Source organism: Epargyreus clarus, unplaced genomic scaffold (genome assembly GCF_041222505.1).
Source record: "Epargyreus clarus isolate Ecla_fem2 unplaced genomic scaffold, WU_Ecla_fem_2.2 ptg000018l, whole genome shotgun sequence".
Taxonomy (NCBI): domain Eukaryota; kingdom Metazoa; phylum Arthropoda; class Insecta; order Lepidoptera; family Hesperiidae; genus Epargyreus; species Epargyreus clarus.
The window spans coordinates 13,395,572-13,413,514 of record NW_027332226.1 but is presented as its reverse complement, the minus strand read 5'-3'; the positions used below and the strand labels follow the sequence as shown (position 1 = coordinate 13,413,514).

Genomic DNA, 17,943 nt, shown 5'->3' with positions numbered 1-17,943 from the left:
TAATTTGTGCATTAAGAACTGTTCCTATCCCGATGTTTGGAAGGTCACACGAGTTGTACCAGTACAAAAGAATAATTTCGGTTCAGATGTAAGTGACTACAGACCGGTGGCTGTATTATCAGTGTTCGGCAAATTGTTTGAGTCAGTATTGCATCAGTTGATAAGTGTCCAGGTTGAAAGTCAATTATCAGATGCGCAACATGGCTTTAGAGTCGGTTGTTCCACGACTAGTAATTTATTATCTTTTTACTCATACACTGCTAAGGCAGTTGATGAAGGTTGCCAGGTTGACACTGCATATTTTGATTTTCGGAAGGCGTTTGATACGGTTGAAAACGACATCCTTCTCCGTAAGTTTTCTGCTGCCGGATTTACTCCTGCCTTACTAAGTTTTTTCTCCTGCTACCTCCGAAACCGGAGGCAGTATGTGCAGTACAATGGATTTATCTCTGAACCGTATTATACGTTTTCCGGAATAAGCCAGGGTTCGAATTTGGGTCCTTTGGCATTTTTAATTTTTATAAACGATTTGCCGGACACAGTTAGTACGGCTCGCTGTCTGTTATTTGCAGATGATCTGAAATTATTTTTTAAAGTCAGGAGTGCATCTGACTGTATTGTGTTGCAAAAAGACATACAAAATATCAGCAAATGGAGTGAACGCAACAAGTTAATGTTTAACGAAGCTAAGTGTTCTGTAATGTCTTATACTCGGGCCCATAATCCTATTGAATACAAATATCAGTTAGGTGAGGTAGTCCTAGAAAGAAAGGTAGCAGTCAAGGACTTAGGTGTGCTAATGCGTAGTAACCTAAGCTTTGCTGATCATATTACTGCGGTAACTACCAAAGCCTATAGGTCACTAGGATTCGTACTGAGACAAGCTAAAGATCTGGAGAACGAGAAGGCGATGAAAATGTTATACAACAGCTTTGTAAGAAGCTTGTTAGAATCGAACGCAGTTATCTGGAGTCCACATGAATATAAATACAAATACATGTTGGAAAAACTCCAAAATAAATTTTTAAGGTGGCTGTACCGTAATAAGTATGGTTACTTTGTAGGCTTTCCATACGTATATCCAAGTTTATTCTTACTTGGCATGTTAGGTTATGATTCCCTCGCAGTTAGACGTGATATTTCATTGATTGATTATTTTTATAGATTATTACGGGGTAATATATTTAATCCATCAGTGCTTGAATTAATTTCGCTAAATGTTCCTAATATAAATAATCGTGTGCGTCGGGGTAAATTATTCGCCGTTCCGGGGTGCAGATTGGTGTTAGTCAGTGAGTCGCCGTTAATTCGCGCGTTGACATTGCTTAATGGTGTCCTGACTTCGGATACCAGCATTGACCTGTTTTACACGGCACCTGCTGTATTTCGTAGAACAGCTAGCGCCTATGTTCAATCACTTGCTAATAAAACTAATTGAACGCATTAGGTTAAGAAAATCTGTAATGTTTAGTTAGTATTTCGATGTAAATGTAAATAAATAAATAAATAAATAAATAAATAAATAAATAAATAAATAAATAAATAAATAAATAAATTAAACTTAATCATTTCAACATCGTCACAACACAACTCAAAACTGCCGTTATAATTATTCTACGTAATTTCAAATTATATACAATTAACGTTATATCTAACATCGTTACATTTAACGTTATATCTAACGCTATAACTAGTGTAACGTTATATCTAGCGTTATATTCAACGTTATATCAAGCGTTATAATTTAACGTTAAGTCTTACGCTATTACTAGTATAACGTCATATCTCGCGTTATATTCAACGTTACATCAAGCATTATAATATAACGTTAAATCTAACGCTATAACTAGTATAACGTTATGTCTAGCGTTATATTTAACGTAATATCTAGCATTATATTGAGCGTTATATCTAACGCTATAATTTAAAGATATATCAAGCGTTATATATAACGTTATATCCAACGTTAAATTCAACGTTATATCTAACGTTATTTGTCTACTAGTGTCACTGAGCTTATAGTAAGCGCACCAACAGCATGCCCACGGCGGCGCCCACGGTGAGCCCAACGCTGAGCATCGTCGCGATCACTGACGAGGCCTTCTCTCGTTCGTGCAAATCCACCACCCTGCAATCATAAAAACAATAATAATGTTGTCAAAAATTCTCAGAATGAGAAGAGTATAGGCCATGATCGACCACGCTAGTCAAATGCGAATTGATCTTTACACACCCTTGAGAACGAATTTTTCATTACACTAAGAACGTTATTTAGATGCATATCAAATCGATTATCGACACAAACACAATTTTATGTATGGCATATATTTTTTATAAAGCAAATAGAGTCGTGATAATAATAGACCTACATATTTTGATATAGGTAATTCCTTTCTTTCCGAGAATGTGCATATAAAATGAAATGAAATAATATCGGTCTGACACTCAGTGGGTACCGTTTTCGTTCCCAGGCCAGACAGATATCTTGTCCCTGTAGTTCCGGGACCAAAATAGGGCTACGGTATCCCCTGCCTGTCGTAAGAGGCGACTAAAAGGGGCTTCCGGGGTTGCCGGCGGCAAGAGTGGGAGCTCGAACCGACCGGCCAGCAACCCCGGGATGGACGGCGGTATGTGTGGTCGGATACCGTCGTGAACACCAGATGGTGTGGTGAGTTCCAAGCTCACCTGGGCGGAGCCCGACGGGGCAACGCGCCAAGTGGACTCCAGTTGCGTTCCGTTGGAGATCCCGGAGTCCTGTACGCAGCGCCGAGGACGGCCACCGGGGGGGTTTTAGTGCGGTAAGAATCCCACATAACCCCGTGCCGCTCCCACGGTATAGGGTACCTTTTGAAGGTTTCCCTCTCGTAAACAAAAAAAAAGGCCAGACAGATATCTGAGTTTAGTTGTTTGTGTATTAGTCTTTGTGTGAGTCATTGGCATTGACGACACAGGAAAAATCGTAAAGTGGGGTATGAATGTAGAAAGCGTTATAATTTTTGTACCCCACTGCGTAGAATGTTTTTCGAGTATGTATGTATTTATATATGTCAGTAATATGCCGAGTAAGTATGTACCTAATATATGAGATGACGTTATATTCGTCAAATTGTGGGCGTCACTTTCCACGATCATTAATTCACTTATCAGTTAATTATTTTTGAGAATTCGTGTATTTTATGATAATTACTAGTTGAAACTTAAACTTCAAAGTTTACCAGTAGTTACTTAGTTTCTAGTAATTATACAATATCATATTATTGCATACACGTGGCATAAGATAGTGCATATAACTAGGTCTGTTAGTCATACTAAGTTTTATTGCTAGTTGTATCATAAACAATATAGCAGAGTTGTCTTATCTCATGTGCGTAATTGAGCAAATAGTGTTAATTGTGATCAAAACATCTCGATAAAGTTGGCTAATTATTTATCTAGGCTTGTTTATAAGACATCCTACTGCTAAGCAAGGACCTAGTTAATTTTAGCTTTTTATATAATTTAGAGTATTAATAAGCATGCATTTTATCAGTGGTCCTCCTTACCTTCTTATGTTCTCCTTACCTGGTGGTAACTCCTTACCTTCCACACACATCCATAACTAACTCCAGATAAGTTTGGCGTCCTACCTAAGATCGGCTAAAGATGCATTGTTACCCCTAAGGACTAAATTGGATTGCCTCATACTATCTTCACGTTTCGCAACAATGTTTCACACTTGATATTAGGGAGAAATAGGTATAGCAACACTAAGGATCGACAGCATAACATGCTGAAACAAGGAACAGGAAGCGCGCATGAAGTTTTGGTACTGGCGATCACCCATCCAAGTTTCGGCCACAGCCAACGTTACTTAAGTTTACAGATTAGTTAAGAGCTACGCAATCCGCTATGTAAGTTTTCATACTAAGTGACAAAAATCAATCTTACCTCGTGGAGTTGATCATCACAATATTGGTGAGGTATCCGTTGGTGAATGCGAAGATGATCATGATGATGATGTACTCATAATCCCACAGGAACACCACGGGCAGGTGCTTGCGGGGTTGGGCGTTGCACAGCATCAGCATCGGGATCCCGATGGCTCTCAGCACACTCGCTGCCGCTAACACCCATTCGTTGTCGGGCTGGAAGTAATTATTCATCATTTTCAAGGGTGGTAGACAAAGGGTTTTGTGGTTCGACTCTGGTAGCAATAACGCCACCCCTATTTCTATTATGACAGCAGTGTTAAACGCTGATGTGTTCTGGTTTGAAGTGTGTGGTAAGGGACACGTACTTTTCCGAGTCATTTCAGCTTAGTCCTCAAGGGTAGCGGCGCATCTGTGGCCGAACTCGGGTAAGAATCTAATCTTTTCTGGGGTTGATTATAGATGTCCTTGGGCAACAGTAATCGTAATGGACTAAATTGGTAAAGTTTATATTTTTTAGTTTTGCCAAAGTTTTAAATAATTATTACCAAATAAATAAATATGTATAGTGTATATGTATATAATGCAATTCAGATGACTCATCTTGTCACCGTTAATAAAATTTTAAACAAAATCATTGACCGTAACTATATGAATACCGTTATAATAACACTTTATGACAACTTAAATAATATGTGTAACAAATAAATTAGATCGTAACTCACACGTAGTAGAAATCCGGCCACGAGTCGTCCAGAGTAGTCACCGCAGTTGAATATTAGGTAATTGACCACCGGCACAAAGAATATGTCTGAAAAAGTAAAATGATGTATTTATTCATCTATATGTATAAAAATCAATTGCTGTTCGTTAGTCTCGCTAAAACCCGAGAACGGCTGGACCGATTTGGCTAATTTTAGTTTAGAACAATTTGTGGAAGTCCAGGGAAGGTTTAAAAGGTGAGTAAATATGGAATATATTTCATAAATAGATTCTGAGGCGGTACAAAGTAAGCCGGGTCAGGTAGTTTTGTATATATTTTATTTATTTTTATAGAATCATATTTTCAAAATGTACAAATGTGCTTTGTCTTGGTTTGAAGAGCGTTGCTTACAAATTTGTTGAAGAATGATGAAACTCACAAGGTTTTCCAACTTAGTATTCAGAGGTTCAGAAGTATCAATATATTTGAGACAAGGATCTTTGGGATTGATAAATAGATATCTTTTAGCACATTCATGTGGAAAGCGATAATTATTTTTTATTGAAAACAATGTATCAATACTATAAACTTACTATTCCAATCAGTCCCACTGGTGATCGGGTGCGATTCAACCAACACCGTGACAGCTGGATACACCGACATGCTGATCGCGAACACCGCGAATATACTGAAGGCATACACCCATATCTTCTTTAACACCGCAATCATCGACACCTCTCTATGTCTGTTCACCGCCATACCCCCACATCCCCTCAAAATGTGGTATGTAAAGAAATCTATCCGATACAAGAGTACGTATGAAGCCAACGACGATATCACCATGATATCGGCGATACAGAAGTATATCAGCGCGCTATGCAGCGGCGATATCTTGAAGGCGAGCGATATGATCTGGGCGATCGCGGCGATGATACCACCCAGCGATTGACCGCTGACGACCGCTGCCATGTATTCCTTGGAAAACCGACTCGCGATACCAACCAAACTGCCGATGAATACGGCACTGGCGGCTGAAAATAAAAAGAATATTATGTATCATTTTGTAAGAAGTATTTATTTTTAAAGTTACGAGGCTGTTAGAATTTGTCAGGTATAAAATATATAATATTTTTCTTATTCAACTACCAGACCGGAACAAGTGACAAGAACCGACAGCTTTTTTCAATATATATTTTTTAATTATTTACACTCATTATATTTAATGCCTTTAGAAATATTTTAATAAACAAATACGCTAATAGCATAGATCTGATTAAGGGTGTCTACAAACTTAGTAAGTTTGTGGATACCCTTATCAAAAGGGTACTCAGGTAGTAATCATTTTGCACGACTCATGATGCGAAGCATCAGAGAGTGCTTTACGATCGAAAAATTTTTTTTGCTTCATTTTGGCGGCTATTTTTATTATTATAGCCTTGATAGTTCACGGAATCAAGATATTTTGCATACTATTGTCGAGATAATTTAATGGAGATTAATTCCATACTTTTTAAAAATTGATTTACTGCAATAGAATTGGAAAATAACACCAAAATAGGTCAAAAAATTTTCCTGTCCAACATGTGTGAAACCTGAAAACACTGTAACTTGTGAAAAAATCCATCATTTGAGTTAATTTTTTTTTTTAAAAATTCTAATCGACGATTGTAGGTCACTGAATGCGAATGATTAATTAATTCAGTGTCGTTTAATTGCAATTAATAAAAAACGAAAACTACAAGACTGTACATCTATTTATATTCATAGAAAATTAACATATGAATGGTGATATATCTATAGATATTATGTACATTTATTCCACCAGGGGCGCTTGTGCAGTACCTTCTTCCTACTACAGCTGTTTTTTCGGCAATTAATTTTGAACGACTTAAGTTTTTTTTTTTTTTTTTATATTTCATAATTAAATGAGCATTATGAGTCGTGCACTTTTGGATTTTCCAAACTTTTTTTTTTTTGACCAACCCAAATCAATGCCGTGTTGTAATTTGTGAAGAGACAAAAAGTTATTTTAAATGGCGACTATAAATACTCGAAGCGTGATTTGGCACGTCCGCTTGTGAGAATAAAGTGAAGGTGGTAGAACCCTCTGTTGTTTTAACCCGGCGGCATCACCGCCACACCTATGCCTAATAACAGCAGTATTAAGCACTGCTGTTTTTTGATTTGAAGGGTGAGGTAACGGAGACAGCTTTTTCCGAGGCATCATCTGTTGCCGACCTCAAGTAGGAAACTAATCTTATCTGGGGTTGATTACAGACAGCAATGGGCGGCAGTAGCCACTTACTATCAAGTGAACTGCACGCTCGTCTGCTGCTCCTCAGCCTCATCATCACAGACAATGTCTATCTTATATGGTCTTATAACAGCAGTGCCTTATAACATCCTAATCCTAACTAATATTATATATGCGAATGTGACTTTATTTGATATACTTTCACTCCTCAATTACATAAGTGATTGTCATGAAATTATGTACACACATTGTCAGGGATTCCGTTGTCCCGTCCCGAGGGATAGACAAAAATACCGACCGCGAGAAAAGTAGCAGGTAAATGCTACTTTCACATAAAAATGTTATAATTATTTCATAATGAGTCTCTATCACCCATATATTATCCAGTCCAGTGACCTCGTATCGTATTCCGCAATTCTGACGCACACTGCAGTTATAGTACTATGCTTACTTGTATAATATTGTATAAATACTGGCTAAATTGCAGTGATCGCATAGTGAATAACAACAAGAAATTAAAAAAAATATAGTTATTAACTTTTAAGTCTCTTATCAACCGATTACACATACCATGGATTTGCCTCTAAAATATTTTGACGTTGGAAAATTTCCTCATACAATCGTGATAAAACTAATATTGAACAAATTCCTAAAATCGTTTTATGTTCTGGTTTTAGCTTAAATATCAATAAACATTTCCGTTAATGTCCATTAAATTTTTAATAATTATTGCACTAAACGATAAAACAGACGGGCTACCTGATGGAAAGCCGTCAATCATCATCATCACCTTGGATATTAGCAACACGAGAGGTGTCGCCAATGTATGTAGCTCTTTTTGCATCTTTCTTAAGGAGCCCCATGTCATAGCGCTTCGGGAATCATCATCTCATTCTTTAGCGAGTGGATATCAGCACGAGATAAAAAATGATAAAACGAAATAGAAAATTCCTTATTAAACTCACCAGTCATGATAACCACGGACACCAAGGTGACGATGAAGAAGGTGTTCTGCCAGTCATCAGTGTTCACTTGCACCAGCGACGTGGTCACCAGGAACGACAGAGTGACTACGATCAGGGAACCTTGTAGTCGACTCTTGACAGACACCCTGCAATGTGACGCTTATGTAACAAACGAGCATGCAGTTTATCTGAAGGAGAGTAATCACCACCCATAGACATATGTAACCAACTCTATGTGTTATTCCTGAGGAAGAGATTATTTGTTGCACCTAAGGACTAAGGTGTTCCACTCATATGTTTATTTATTTATTTAGACATACAAACAGCATAGTATACATAACATTTTCAACTTAAATACAATAGTAATAATGTACCCTATATACATGCCAATTATAAGTTTGTACAGCATTCTCTTAATTAGCCAAAGACATGTTATTGCTTGTTGTACAAAAAAAAAGACAAATATAATAGGATGTTATGCACGTTATGTTTATGCACATCCTCTATTGAAAAGCAACTGCTTCACTATAGAAATAGGTGTGACCGTGGTACCTCCCTGGTAAATGCTGATTCTACCAGTTTATTATTCTCTTCTCTAATAAAAAGTCACCTCTCTTTTTGAAATAATAATTGAAAGAATTGAAAGCTTGAAGATTACGGGTGGGAATATTTTTTTCAATACTACATCATAATTAGGAGAATATTTCAGGACTTATTTATATCTGGTTAAGTGTAAAAACAAAGACAGAAATTCGTATTGTCATAATGCAATGCATTATCGGTACAATTGAAATTTTATAAAAAGTATGTTAAAATATTATTGCAAGTCATAGTAGAGGAAAAAATAAGTACCTAAACAATTGTTGCAATGTCCGACCGCGACCTGCTTTATTATTAAAAACAAAACTATCATAAAATCTTCAATGAGTTTAATAAAAGTTATTATGGAAAATCTAACCGAAGATAACGTCTAGTTTAATACTCTCATTCAACGTGGCTCAGTCGTCACTAAGCCGGTCAGACATTCAAAAGGTTTCGGGTTTGATTCCCGTGACAAATTCCATTACGCACAAGACGGTAGAAATCCTATCGTAACAATAACGTTATGGAGCTATGCGTAGAAAATGTTATTTTGGTTTAGTTGTTTGGTTTAGTAAATTAGACCGTGGTCCACACACGCTGCCCAAAACCTAACTTTCTTCATTAAAATATTAATAAAAATAATTATAGTTAAAAAACTAAAAACCACGCTAAAATCGCACAAGAAAAATCGTTAATCCTGATTCCTAACGATCCTGATGAGGTGGATGGGATTATTTAAATCGTGTATTGTCATCGGTTCTTGATAATTGTTCAAAATTTTAAATTAATCGGACCGTTCAAAGTGGGTAAAAATCGAGTTCAAAGATTCCGTCACATACATACATACAGGTCAAGCTAATAAAAGCGTGGTAAAAATACGATTATAGACAATCATTTATAATATTAAGTATACATAGGATTTATACAAGGTTACGGGTACTTACAGATGGCCATAAAAAGAGTTCAGAATAAGGAATATCAAGTTGGGTATCGCGGTGGCGACGTTGAGGTACGACGTGAACTCCGCCTGGAACTGAGTCTTGCGGACGAACATCGTGAGGTTGCTCGGTGTTACGTCCCGGAACTTGTACATCCAGTACTAGAACAAGGAGGGATTTAGTAAGAAACAATCATTACAAGACTATTATAACTATTATACGTTAAATATCAAAGGGTGGTAAAAAGGTGTGATAAAACGTGAGATTGGTTGTATACGGAACATTCCTTAGTCCTTAGGTCTAAAGTAGAACCCTAATCCTGTTTGGAATTATGACAGATCTGCACAGTTGGCACAATAAATAGTTCATAAGAACAATTAGAGACATTGCACATATCCAACAATTCTCAGGTAGGCAGGAGCCACAGGAAAAAAATTGTATATTATAAGTTGTTGGTGGACCATCAGACCATCTCCTTGTTATGACAATTATTATTATTCATGATTATCTCACACAACCGAGATTCAAACTGACTGATAAAAATATAAGTGTGAAAGATAACAAACATTTATAATGATAAAAAATGTCCCCATTAATTGCCCAAAGATGATAATCCCAAGGGCAAATACATAAACAATACATTTAATTCCAAATTGATGTTACAGATATAAAAAAACTCTGCATAACAAAGCAAACAAACCTATTGATTTTTGGAATGCAATTAATTGTTTCCTTAATCTTTTTTATTAAAATACTAGCTGACCTGGCAAACTTTGTACTGCCTCAAAATCTATTTATCAAATATATTTCATATAAAATATAGCCTATGTTACTCATAGATAATGTAGCTTTCGAATGGTGAAAGAATTTTTAAAATCGGTCCAGTAGTTTTTGAGCCTATTCATTACAATCAAACAAACAAACAAAGTTTTTCTCTTTATAATATTAGTATAGATAAACGAAGGAGAAGGTCCTTCGTTTATCTATATAAAAAAGTATGTATTCAAGTATAATTAAAACAATATTTAAATATGCTACAATTTACAGTCCTTTATATCATTTAAGGATTTCCACCACCCAAATCATATTTATACCACAGTAAATAAAAAAGCATATATGAGGTCAAGAAATCACCTTGGAGTGCCTTAGACCTTTATGTTGACCAAAATCAAAACAGTTTTAATTTCAGTTATACAAGTTACGACATGGGATCAGAGTTTTACCTGAAGTAGATACAGTGAAAAGGTGTAGTAAACACCTTTATAAGTAGGGTCAAAAGACTCATATAAATTCATTGTTTTATATACAAACTTTTATTGCACCTATTAAAACAATATTTTTAAAGTGAAGTTTTACTATTGAAATTAAATATCACAATTTAAAAAATTTGCTTTAAAAAAAATGTGTAAGTAATAGTTTAGTGTCTCATTTGGGGGTGACAGGTTCAAATCCCAGCTGATTTTTCAAAGTTATGTTAATGTTAGAAATTAATTATCACTTGTTTAAGTGGTGAAGGAAACATCATGAGGAAAGCTCGCTAGAGACTTTGAAAAAGCCCTGAAGGGTTAGAGGAGACCTGTTTCCAGCAGTGGACAAGCGTGGTTTATGATGGCAGCAAAATATGATAGTATAATTATGTTTTTGGCTATAATATTGCATTGACATTCAAAAAGTGCTCTGTGAAGAACCTATTTTGAATAAAAAAAATGATTTGATTTGAATAAAATTTATCAATCATGAATATGATGGAATCATAAGTCAGACTTGAGTTACAATCTCATATCTGTTTGAAAACATATAGAAAAGGGTAAAATGTAAATGATGCAGGTCACTGATATGCAAAGGTTGCAGCTAAGGGCAACAGAACAGATGCACTAATGATATGCTAATGTTCACAAATACATCCAAGATATCAACACAGATAAATAAGAATAATAAGAATGATGTGACTGATTTTTGAAATGTGCTGCCTTTAAATAATATGCCCTTATTTGCATATATATTGGGTTACCTGCTAAAAACGATAATTTACATAAAAGGATTTTAACATAACAAAAATATCTGCAAAGTATTTTTGGTAAGGTCGTAGATAACATCTCGTCCCTAACCAGACCAGGTATATTGCACCCTGAGAATTATATGATACTTTTCAGAAAAGCAGTTATTTTTCTTTTACACAGACTAAGTATAAACAATGTGATGTAGTCTCTTTTTAACACACTTTTATTTAAACTACTACATTTGATTGGATGTTTGTTTTTAATATGAGTTTGTTCATTAATTTTATACATTACATATAATGTGTCCATATGGTAAAATAAATTTTGAAGGTTTACTTAATATGACTAGATCATCCTTTTTTATCTTTATTTTTGTATGTACATTATTCAGTTTTCACATTACTACTCAATAGATTCCATATATTTATTTTGAAGTTATTTATTCCAGTCTTACAAGTTACTTATTAACCATATTAAAGTAAGTTATTCTTAGTAGTTAAGTTGACTCATTATTATTTTATTATCTGCTTTGCTTTTTAGTTTCCTTTATAAAATGAGAAGGAATAGGCCATAGTTCAGCTAGATAAATGTGAAATGGTCATTATGGCCGCTATTTATTATTAAGTTAGTCTTTTATATAGTCATATTATAAAGCAATAATTAATAAATCATCTCATTGTATAGACTTATTAATATATGATATCAGTGTCAATATTAATTTAGGCAATTATTGTTCCTGATAAGTTGAGAATAAAATTAGTCATCACTATGGCAACCACTGCTAAACATTGCTGGGAAATAGGTGATAGTATAATTTGATACAAATATATTTAATGAGTCACTTAATAGGACTAGTCTTTTAATGAGCTGTTAATGTTATTCCTTGGCCTTGAATTTATGGAACAAAGAGAACGATACCGAAAAATCACATTTTTTATAACACAGCACCCAGATTATAATCACCTAGTATTTCATTCACAGGTAACGTTGAGAATTTTAGGCATTAGAATTCACCTACAATGAAAATAGACGTATTTTAAAATATCGATGCTTTTTCCGATATAACTATAACTTTATTACAACAAACGGCGCAGGTTTTAATTACTGTACACTTATATAATATTGCAGCTTAACGGGAGCATAATTTCGATATCTTTAAAATAAATATACAATATATACTTACATCATTTGCGGTGATCAAGAAATTCCACGGCACGAGAGAAGTGATACCGAATAAATAAAAGAGAATGTAAACAATGCAGTATCTGTCGCGGGGCTCGTCGGCTGAATCCAGGACCTTCGTGGAGCAGGAGTCCGCCACCAGCTCCTCGGTGTCGTCAAATCCTTCGTCTTCATTCTCAATAGTTTCTACGCAATCAGTATTTATCGACCCCGTTGCATCCATTTTTTAGCTGCACTCGCTATGCCTTCTTTATTTAAATAAAACGGACTCTATATATGCCGAGCATTAAGTCGTAACCACTGCCCGAAGGAAATTCAAATTCAAAATAGAGATAAAATTAGATACATCAAATGAACCATAACGTCGACGTGAACTGTGAGCCCTACGAAGCACTCACTGTGCGACTTGTCAAGTCGTCAGTCAGTTTTCGCACAAATTGACACAATATGTCACAGTGACGTATTTATTAAGTTGACTGTATAATTTAGTACTGCCAACTATGAACTCTGTTTTGCCATTATTTGATTAAAAATATGAGTAAGATTAAAGTAAAGGTTGATCTACCTTTCTAAGTAGCTTAATGCTTAATTGCTTATATTTTTTTACAAAAAAAAACAATTTATGTAGCTATTTATTCTATCAATCTCTGAGAATAGGGAATACGCATGTGCATATTCCCTATTATGATTTTATAAAAATTGCCTACGATGGCAATACTGATTGAAATTGCCAAATTCAATTTAATCTTTATATATATATACATATACATATTTATATATATATACATATTTGTATATTATATATAAATATATATATATATATATATTTTAAAGGTGGTAGAACCCTTTGTGGTTCGACTCCGGCGGCACCACCGTCACACCTATACCGCGATACGACTTTTCCGAGGCGTTCCAGCTTAGTCCTCAGGGGTAGCGGCGCATCTTTGGCCGACCTCAGGTAGGAATATCTAATCCTATCTGGGGTTGATTACAGATGTCCATAAGCGGCAGTAGCCACTTACCATCAGGTGGACTGCATGCTCGTCTGCTACTCTTATATTATATATATATATATATATATATATATATATATATATATATATATATATATATATATATATAATAATATATATATATATATATATATATATATATATATTATAATATAAGATAAGTTGAGTATATATATACATATTATATATATATATATTTCTTATGTGCGTGTGTATGTCACTGAACTCCTCCTAAACGACTGGACTGATTTTGATGAAATTTGTTGTGTGTGTTCAAGGAGACTTGAGAATGGTTTAGATTCACAATTTAGTCCGTGGGAAAAGGTTTTTTTAATTAATTTTTAATTCGTAAGTAGTTGTTGTTTGGAATGTTTCACATTGGATTCGACAGACTTCGCTACCATCGCAGTTTCAAATATTCTATCTATTTTTCAAACCCGTAAGTGATAAGGGTTGTTCACCCTTAACATTATTTTTATTTATATGGCAGCACAATGTTTGCCGGGTCAGATAGTTTATTATAGATTATTTTGTTATTCCTCCGTATACCATACTATAATAATTTATAATTGGGTAGTAATTATAATAATTGACTACCATATTATATTAATGTGTGAGGGCTGAACCATGACTGGTTCGACTGCGCCAGCACCTACTATACTCTTTGGCCAGCACTACCGTCACACCTATTTCTGCCTAAACACATGAGTGAAGCGCTGTTGTTCTAGTTAAAAGGGTGTGGTAAGACAGACATACTTATCTTAGGCTTTCCAATATAGTCCACAAAAGTAGCAACTATAAACTAATTTAGTTTGTGACTTCGACGTTATAAAAATTATATTACGTTGAAAATGGAAATTAGGTAAAAAATTTAAATAAAACAATATAATATTTGTTTATAAGAAAATATTAAAATTTAATAAACAATTTGATTACTTTTTTCTTTTGTCATCTACTTAGTTTTGTACAAATATTACGTTAAAGCATGAATAATGAATAATTAATAACTAAATTAAGTGTAAAGAGCACGATATAGAACACAAGGAAAGTAATAGAATTTAATAAACGCAAAAAAGGAATATATAAAAAGAAAGTGATGTAAATTCTTGCACATCGTATATTAAAAGGTTATTATTACTTTCATAGTCACTAAAAGTTTTATAAATACTAAAGTACATTTATTCATATCCCATTCTTAATTGTCTTACCGTTTAAGATGTATATTTACTTTCTAAGAAGCCTTATATTAGTTAACGTATTTATTTTTACAATTTCTTACACTATAACAAGTAATCGGACGGACATATAGGTACAAACTTTAAAATAACAAAAAAATCAAATGTATAAATTTGAATTTATCGTACGTACTTACGTAATATAATATAATTTTATGTGGTAAAGTTTTAATCTAAATAAACATAAACATATTGTTTATTAGGTATTTAAATCAAGGCACATATTTTAAAATGTTTTATATTTTATTTTAATTTATTCTCCATATATGCGAAGATAAATACAACCCTATTTTTTAAGGTTCCCAATTTTTTATGAAAACAAATTTTTAAACAATAATATTACGGTATCTATAGTATCTATAACACGAGCACTTACAATATAAGTTAACATTTTATTTTGTAAATTGGTTTGCAAATTGCAATAAATTGTCACATTATATTTATATTCGGTGTAATTTTTTATATTATCATTTATTTTACGTGAGATCGAGTGCTACGTTAAATATAATTCTAAAGCAAATCAGCTCTTTCCATACGTTTAAAAAAGAATGAAACTTTTAAGGCACAGATTACAGTTAAAAGCAACATCATTTCAATGTAGAAAATAGATTTTTATTATTATGCAAAGAATAGAAATATATCGATAGACAAATAAATGCAATACAATACATAAGACATGCGCAATCAGTCTTTTCTTTGCTTTTCCCTATCCCTTATTAAATGGTAATCATTCTAATCATTATTACTAACAGTAATAAAATAACATCTTTGTATTCCTGTTCAACATACGAACAAATAGGCACTTGTGACAACATTATAATTATAGTTTACTTTGTAAATAGACGCATAATATTTATGTATGATTATAATATTAAATATTAAGGAAGTCAGAGTTAGAGTTTTGGTAGATTTTTTCGATTTAAAACAATGAAAAAATATAAAAAATCAGAAACGGCTTCAATATGAAATAAGTTATAGCGTGAAATAATTCAGTTATGAACAAAATCTTTCCTAGCTTAATAGTAAATTAATTTGTAACTGGCCTGTGCTCTATGGCGTTTATGATTAGTGTTGCCAGTGGAAGTCGCCGACTTAAAAATCGTAGACTATGAGAATTGTATTATTTATCTAACATTGTTCTATTAAATCACATGGCTGTTTCTAAAGGCTGACTGTGGGATCGATTGAGCTCGGGTAATGGGGCTCTTGTAGGGCTTAACTCAGTGGCTTCGAAGTCGAAATTTGTTTCCAAAAGGGCTTCAGACTTGGACCTTCCGTGAAAGTCTGGTAGCGGATAGTCTTCGTACTCCCGGGAAGAGTCCTGGGGACTGGAGTCGTAGCTGGGTATCGTTTCTGGAGAGTGGTCGTACTTGTACCCGGGCGGGTGGGGCGGACTCGGCAGGGTGTCTTCGTAATATTGTTGTGGATCTGTGGATAAATCTAGAGTTATAAAGTGGTACAAAGATAAAATATATATTTCTGCCTTATACACAACAAGTCTGATTGTATTGTGGTTTGAAGTATGTGTCCGCTTACACATGACACTTAGGTACACAAGGCATTTGAAACTTCTTAGTATTTAAGGATTTACCGTAAGGAGATGCTTAATCATAAATAATGATTAAAGAAGTCCATCAATCTCTTCAAATAGTCTATTGCAAGATAGTTTTGTATTTCAATTTCTTAAATAAAATATACAGTCTACAGGAAGCCCAACATCAAATTCGAAATATTTTAAAATTTAGAATATAGCAATACAAACCTGGATCATTCCTTTGCCCAAAGGTAGTAGCAGGTACAGCACCAGCCTGCGGTTGGTCCGGCATTTTGGACCGCAGCTCCATCAAGAACGACAGCTTCGGCTGCGGACCCCCGAAGGTCGGGGTTCCGTAGGGCCCGTAGATCTTTCCCTCCCTTTCCAACTCCCTTTTCAAGGCTATAGGGTCATCGAATCTATCAGCACTTCGTAGGGGTAAAGTATCTGAAGTGAAGTATTGCGATTCGCTTGGAGGTGACAGGGTGTCGTCATCTTGTGACTGGAGGCCGCCAGGATGGTGGATTATGGGTAGCTCTTCCGTCGTCACAGTGTTCATAGAGGGCGCTCCGCTCGCTTGCCCCGAATTGTCCCTATACCCTTCATTCCTGAACGCTAGATTTTGTGGTCGAGTCGTATTTTGTGGTACGGAATACTCAGGCGATCCTGGCTTCTTGTTAAACGTACTGTGTTTTAATTGGATAATATTGTTAGGGTTGTGAGCCTCGTATATGTCAAAGCTCTGGGTGTCGTCGATCGAAGAGTTGAATTGGCTCTTCTCCATTGATTCCATGGACGTCGTCGATGCTAACATTTTCCGGTAATCCGATCCTTTTGTTAGCGTTTCTGTTGATCTAGTGCTCTGGAAAACGAAAAAAATATGTAATATCTGCTCCTAGAGTGATTCTTAAAACATATCTCAAACAAACAAAACATTACTACTTCAATATAAGTCAGAAGATGTATTTAATCAACAACACGAAAGATCCTAATATACTGGAAACCACTACTGGAAACAGCTGAATTGAATGGATTTATTAAAGTTTATACTGGCACAATATAACAAACGATAAGTAAAAACTAAAACAACATTTTTTATTGAACATCTACATACTATCAAGATATTAAAATATACATTTAAAAAGGCATACCATTTGCGCCAATTTTCTTCTGTACGCTGTGTCAGGGAAGCCGCCATTGATGCTGCCGATAGATCGCACGGAATGCAGAGACTGTCGGATCGAGTTGCGCCGCTCTAGCCGCTGTACATGTCTGTATGATGTAAAAAATCAATTATACTATCTATCAGTATCATTGTGAATCCAGTCATCAGTATCATTGTCATCAGTGTCAGTATTATCAACACAGCTGGCACAGCGCCTGCATCAATGTAAATTTTTTTTGGTCTTTTTGCAGTTATGAAGGGCGGTTATGTTCTGCTTTGAAGAGTGTGGTAAGGCAGACATGCTCATAACTATTTCAACACTTCGTATATGTTGTTATACATTTGTGAGTTTTAGGTAAAACCCTTTATAGGTTTTACAGGTACAGATAGCAAGTATTCTAAGTTCACAAAAGTGGTAATATTTCGGTGACCATCAGACTGGGATTCTCGTTCGTTTAAGTACC

At 34.8% G+C, this 17,943-nt stretch overlaps 2 protein-coding genes across 3 annotated transcripts in view; both read right to left on the bottom strand.

The window, feature by feature from the left end:
* Nucleotides 1–1,660: 1,660 nt before the first annotated feature.
* Ent1 (Equilibrative nucleoside transporter 1) lies at nucleotides 1,661–12,947 on the bottom strand. Its single transcript, XM_073082869.1, has 7 exons — nucleotides 12,534–12,947; nucleotides 9,357–9,511; nucleotides 7,831–7,976; nucleotides 5,205–5,642; nucleotides 4,634–4,719; nucleotides 3,928–4,124; nucleotides 1,661–2,128 (listed from the first exon to the last, which is right to left on the bottom strand). Exons 1-7 carry the CDS (start codon nucleotides 12,753–12,755, stop codon nucleotides 2,017–2,019), a joined length of 1,356 nt encoding a protein of 451 aa, XP_072938970.1. The 5' UTR covers nucleotides 12,756–12,947; the 3' UTR covers nucleotides 1,661–2,016.
* A 2,034-nt stretch (nucleotides 12,948–14,981) lies between these two features.
* Nucleotides 14,982–17,943, bottom strand: part of bark (C-type lectin domain-containing protein bark beetle) — a 44,645-nt gene continuing 41,683 nt past the window's right edge. For both annotated transcript variants that reach the window (XM_073082765.1, XM_073082766.1), the window contains 3 exons: nucleotides 17,466–17,586; nucleotides 16,543–17,176; nucleotides 14,982–16,208 (listed from right to left, as the gene is read on the bottom strand). In XM_073082765.1, the coding sequence (XP_072938866.1) occupies nucleotides 15,928–16,208; nucleotides 16,543–17,176; nucleotides 17,466–17,586 (1,036 nt within the window). In that variant the 3' untranslated portion in view covers nucleotides 14,982–15,927. The remainder of the gene's footprint in view (nucleotides 16,209–16,542; nucleotides 17,177–17,465; nucleotides 17,587–17,943) is intronic.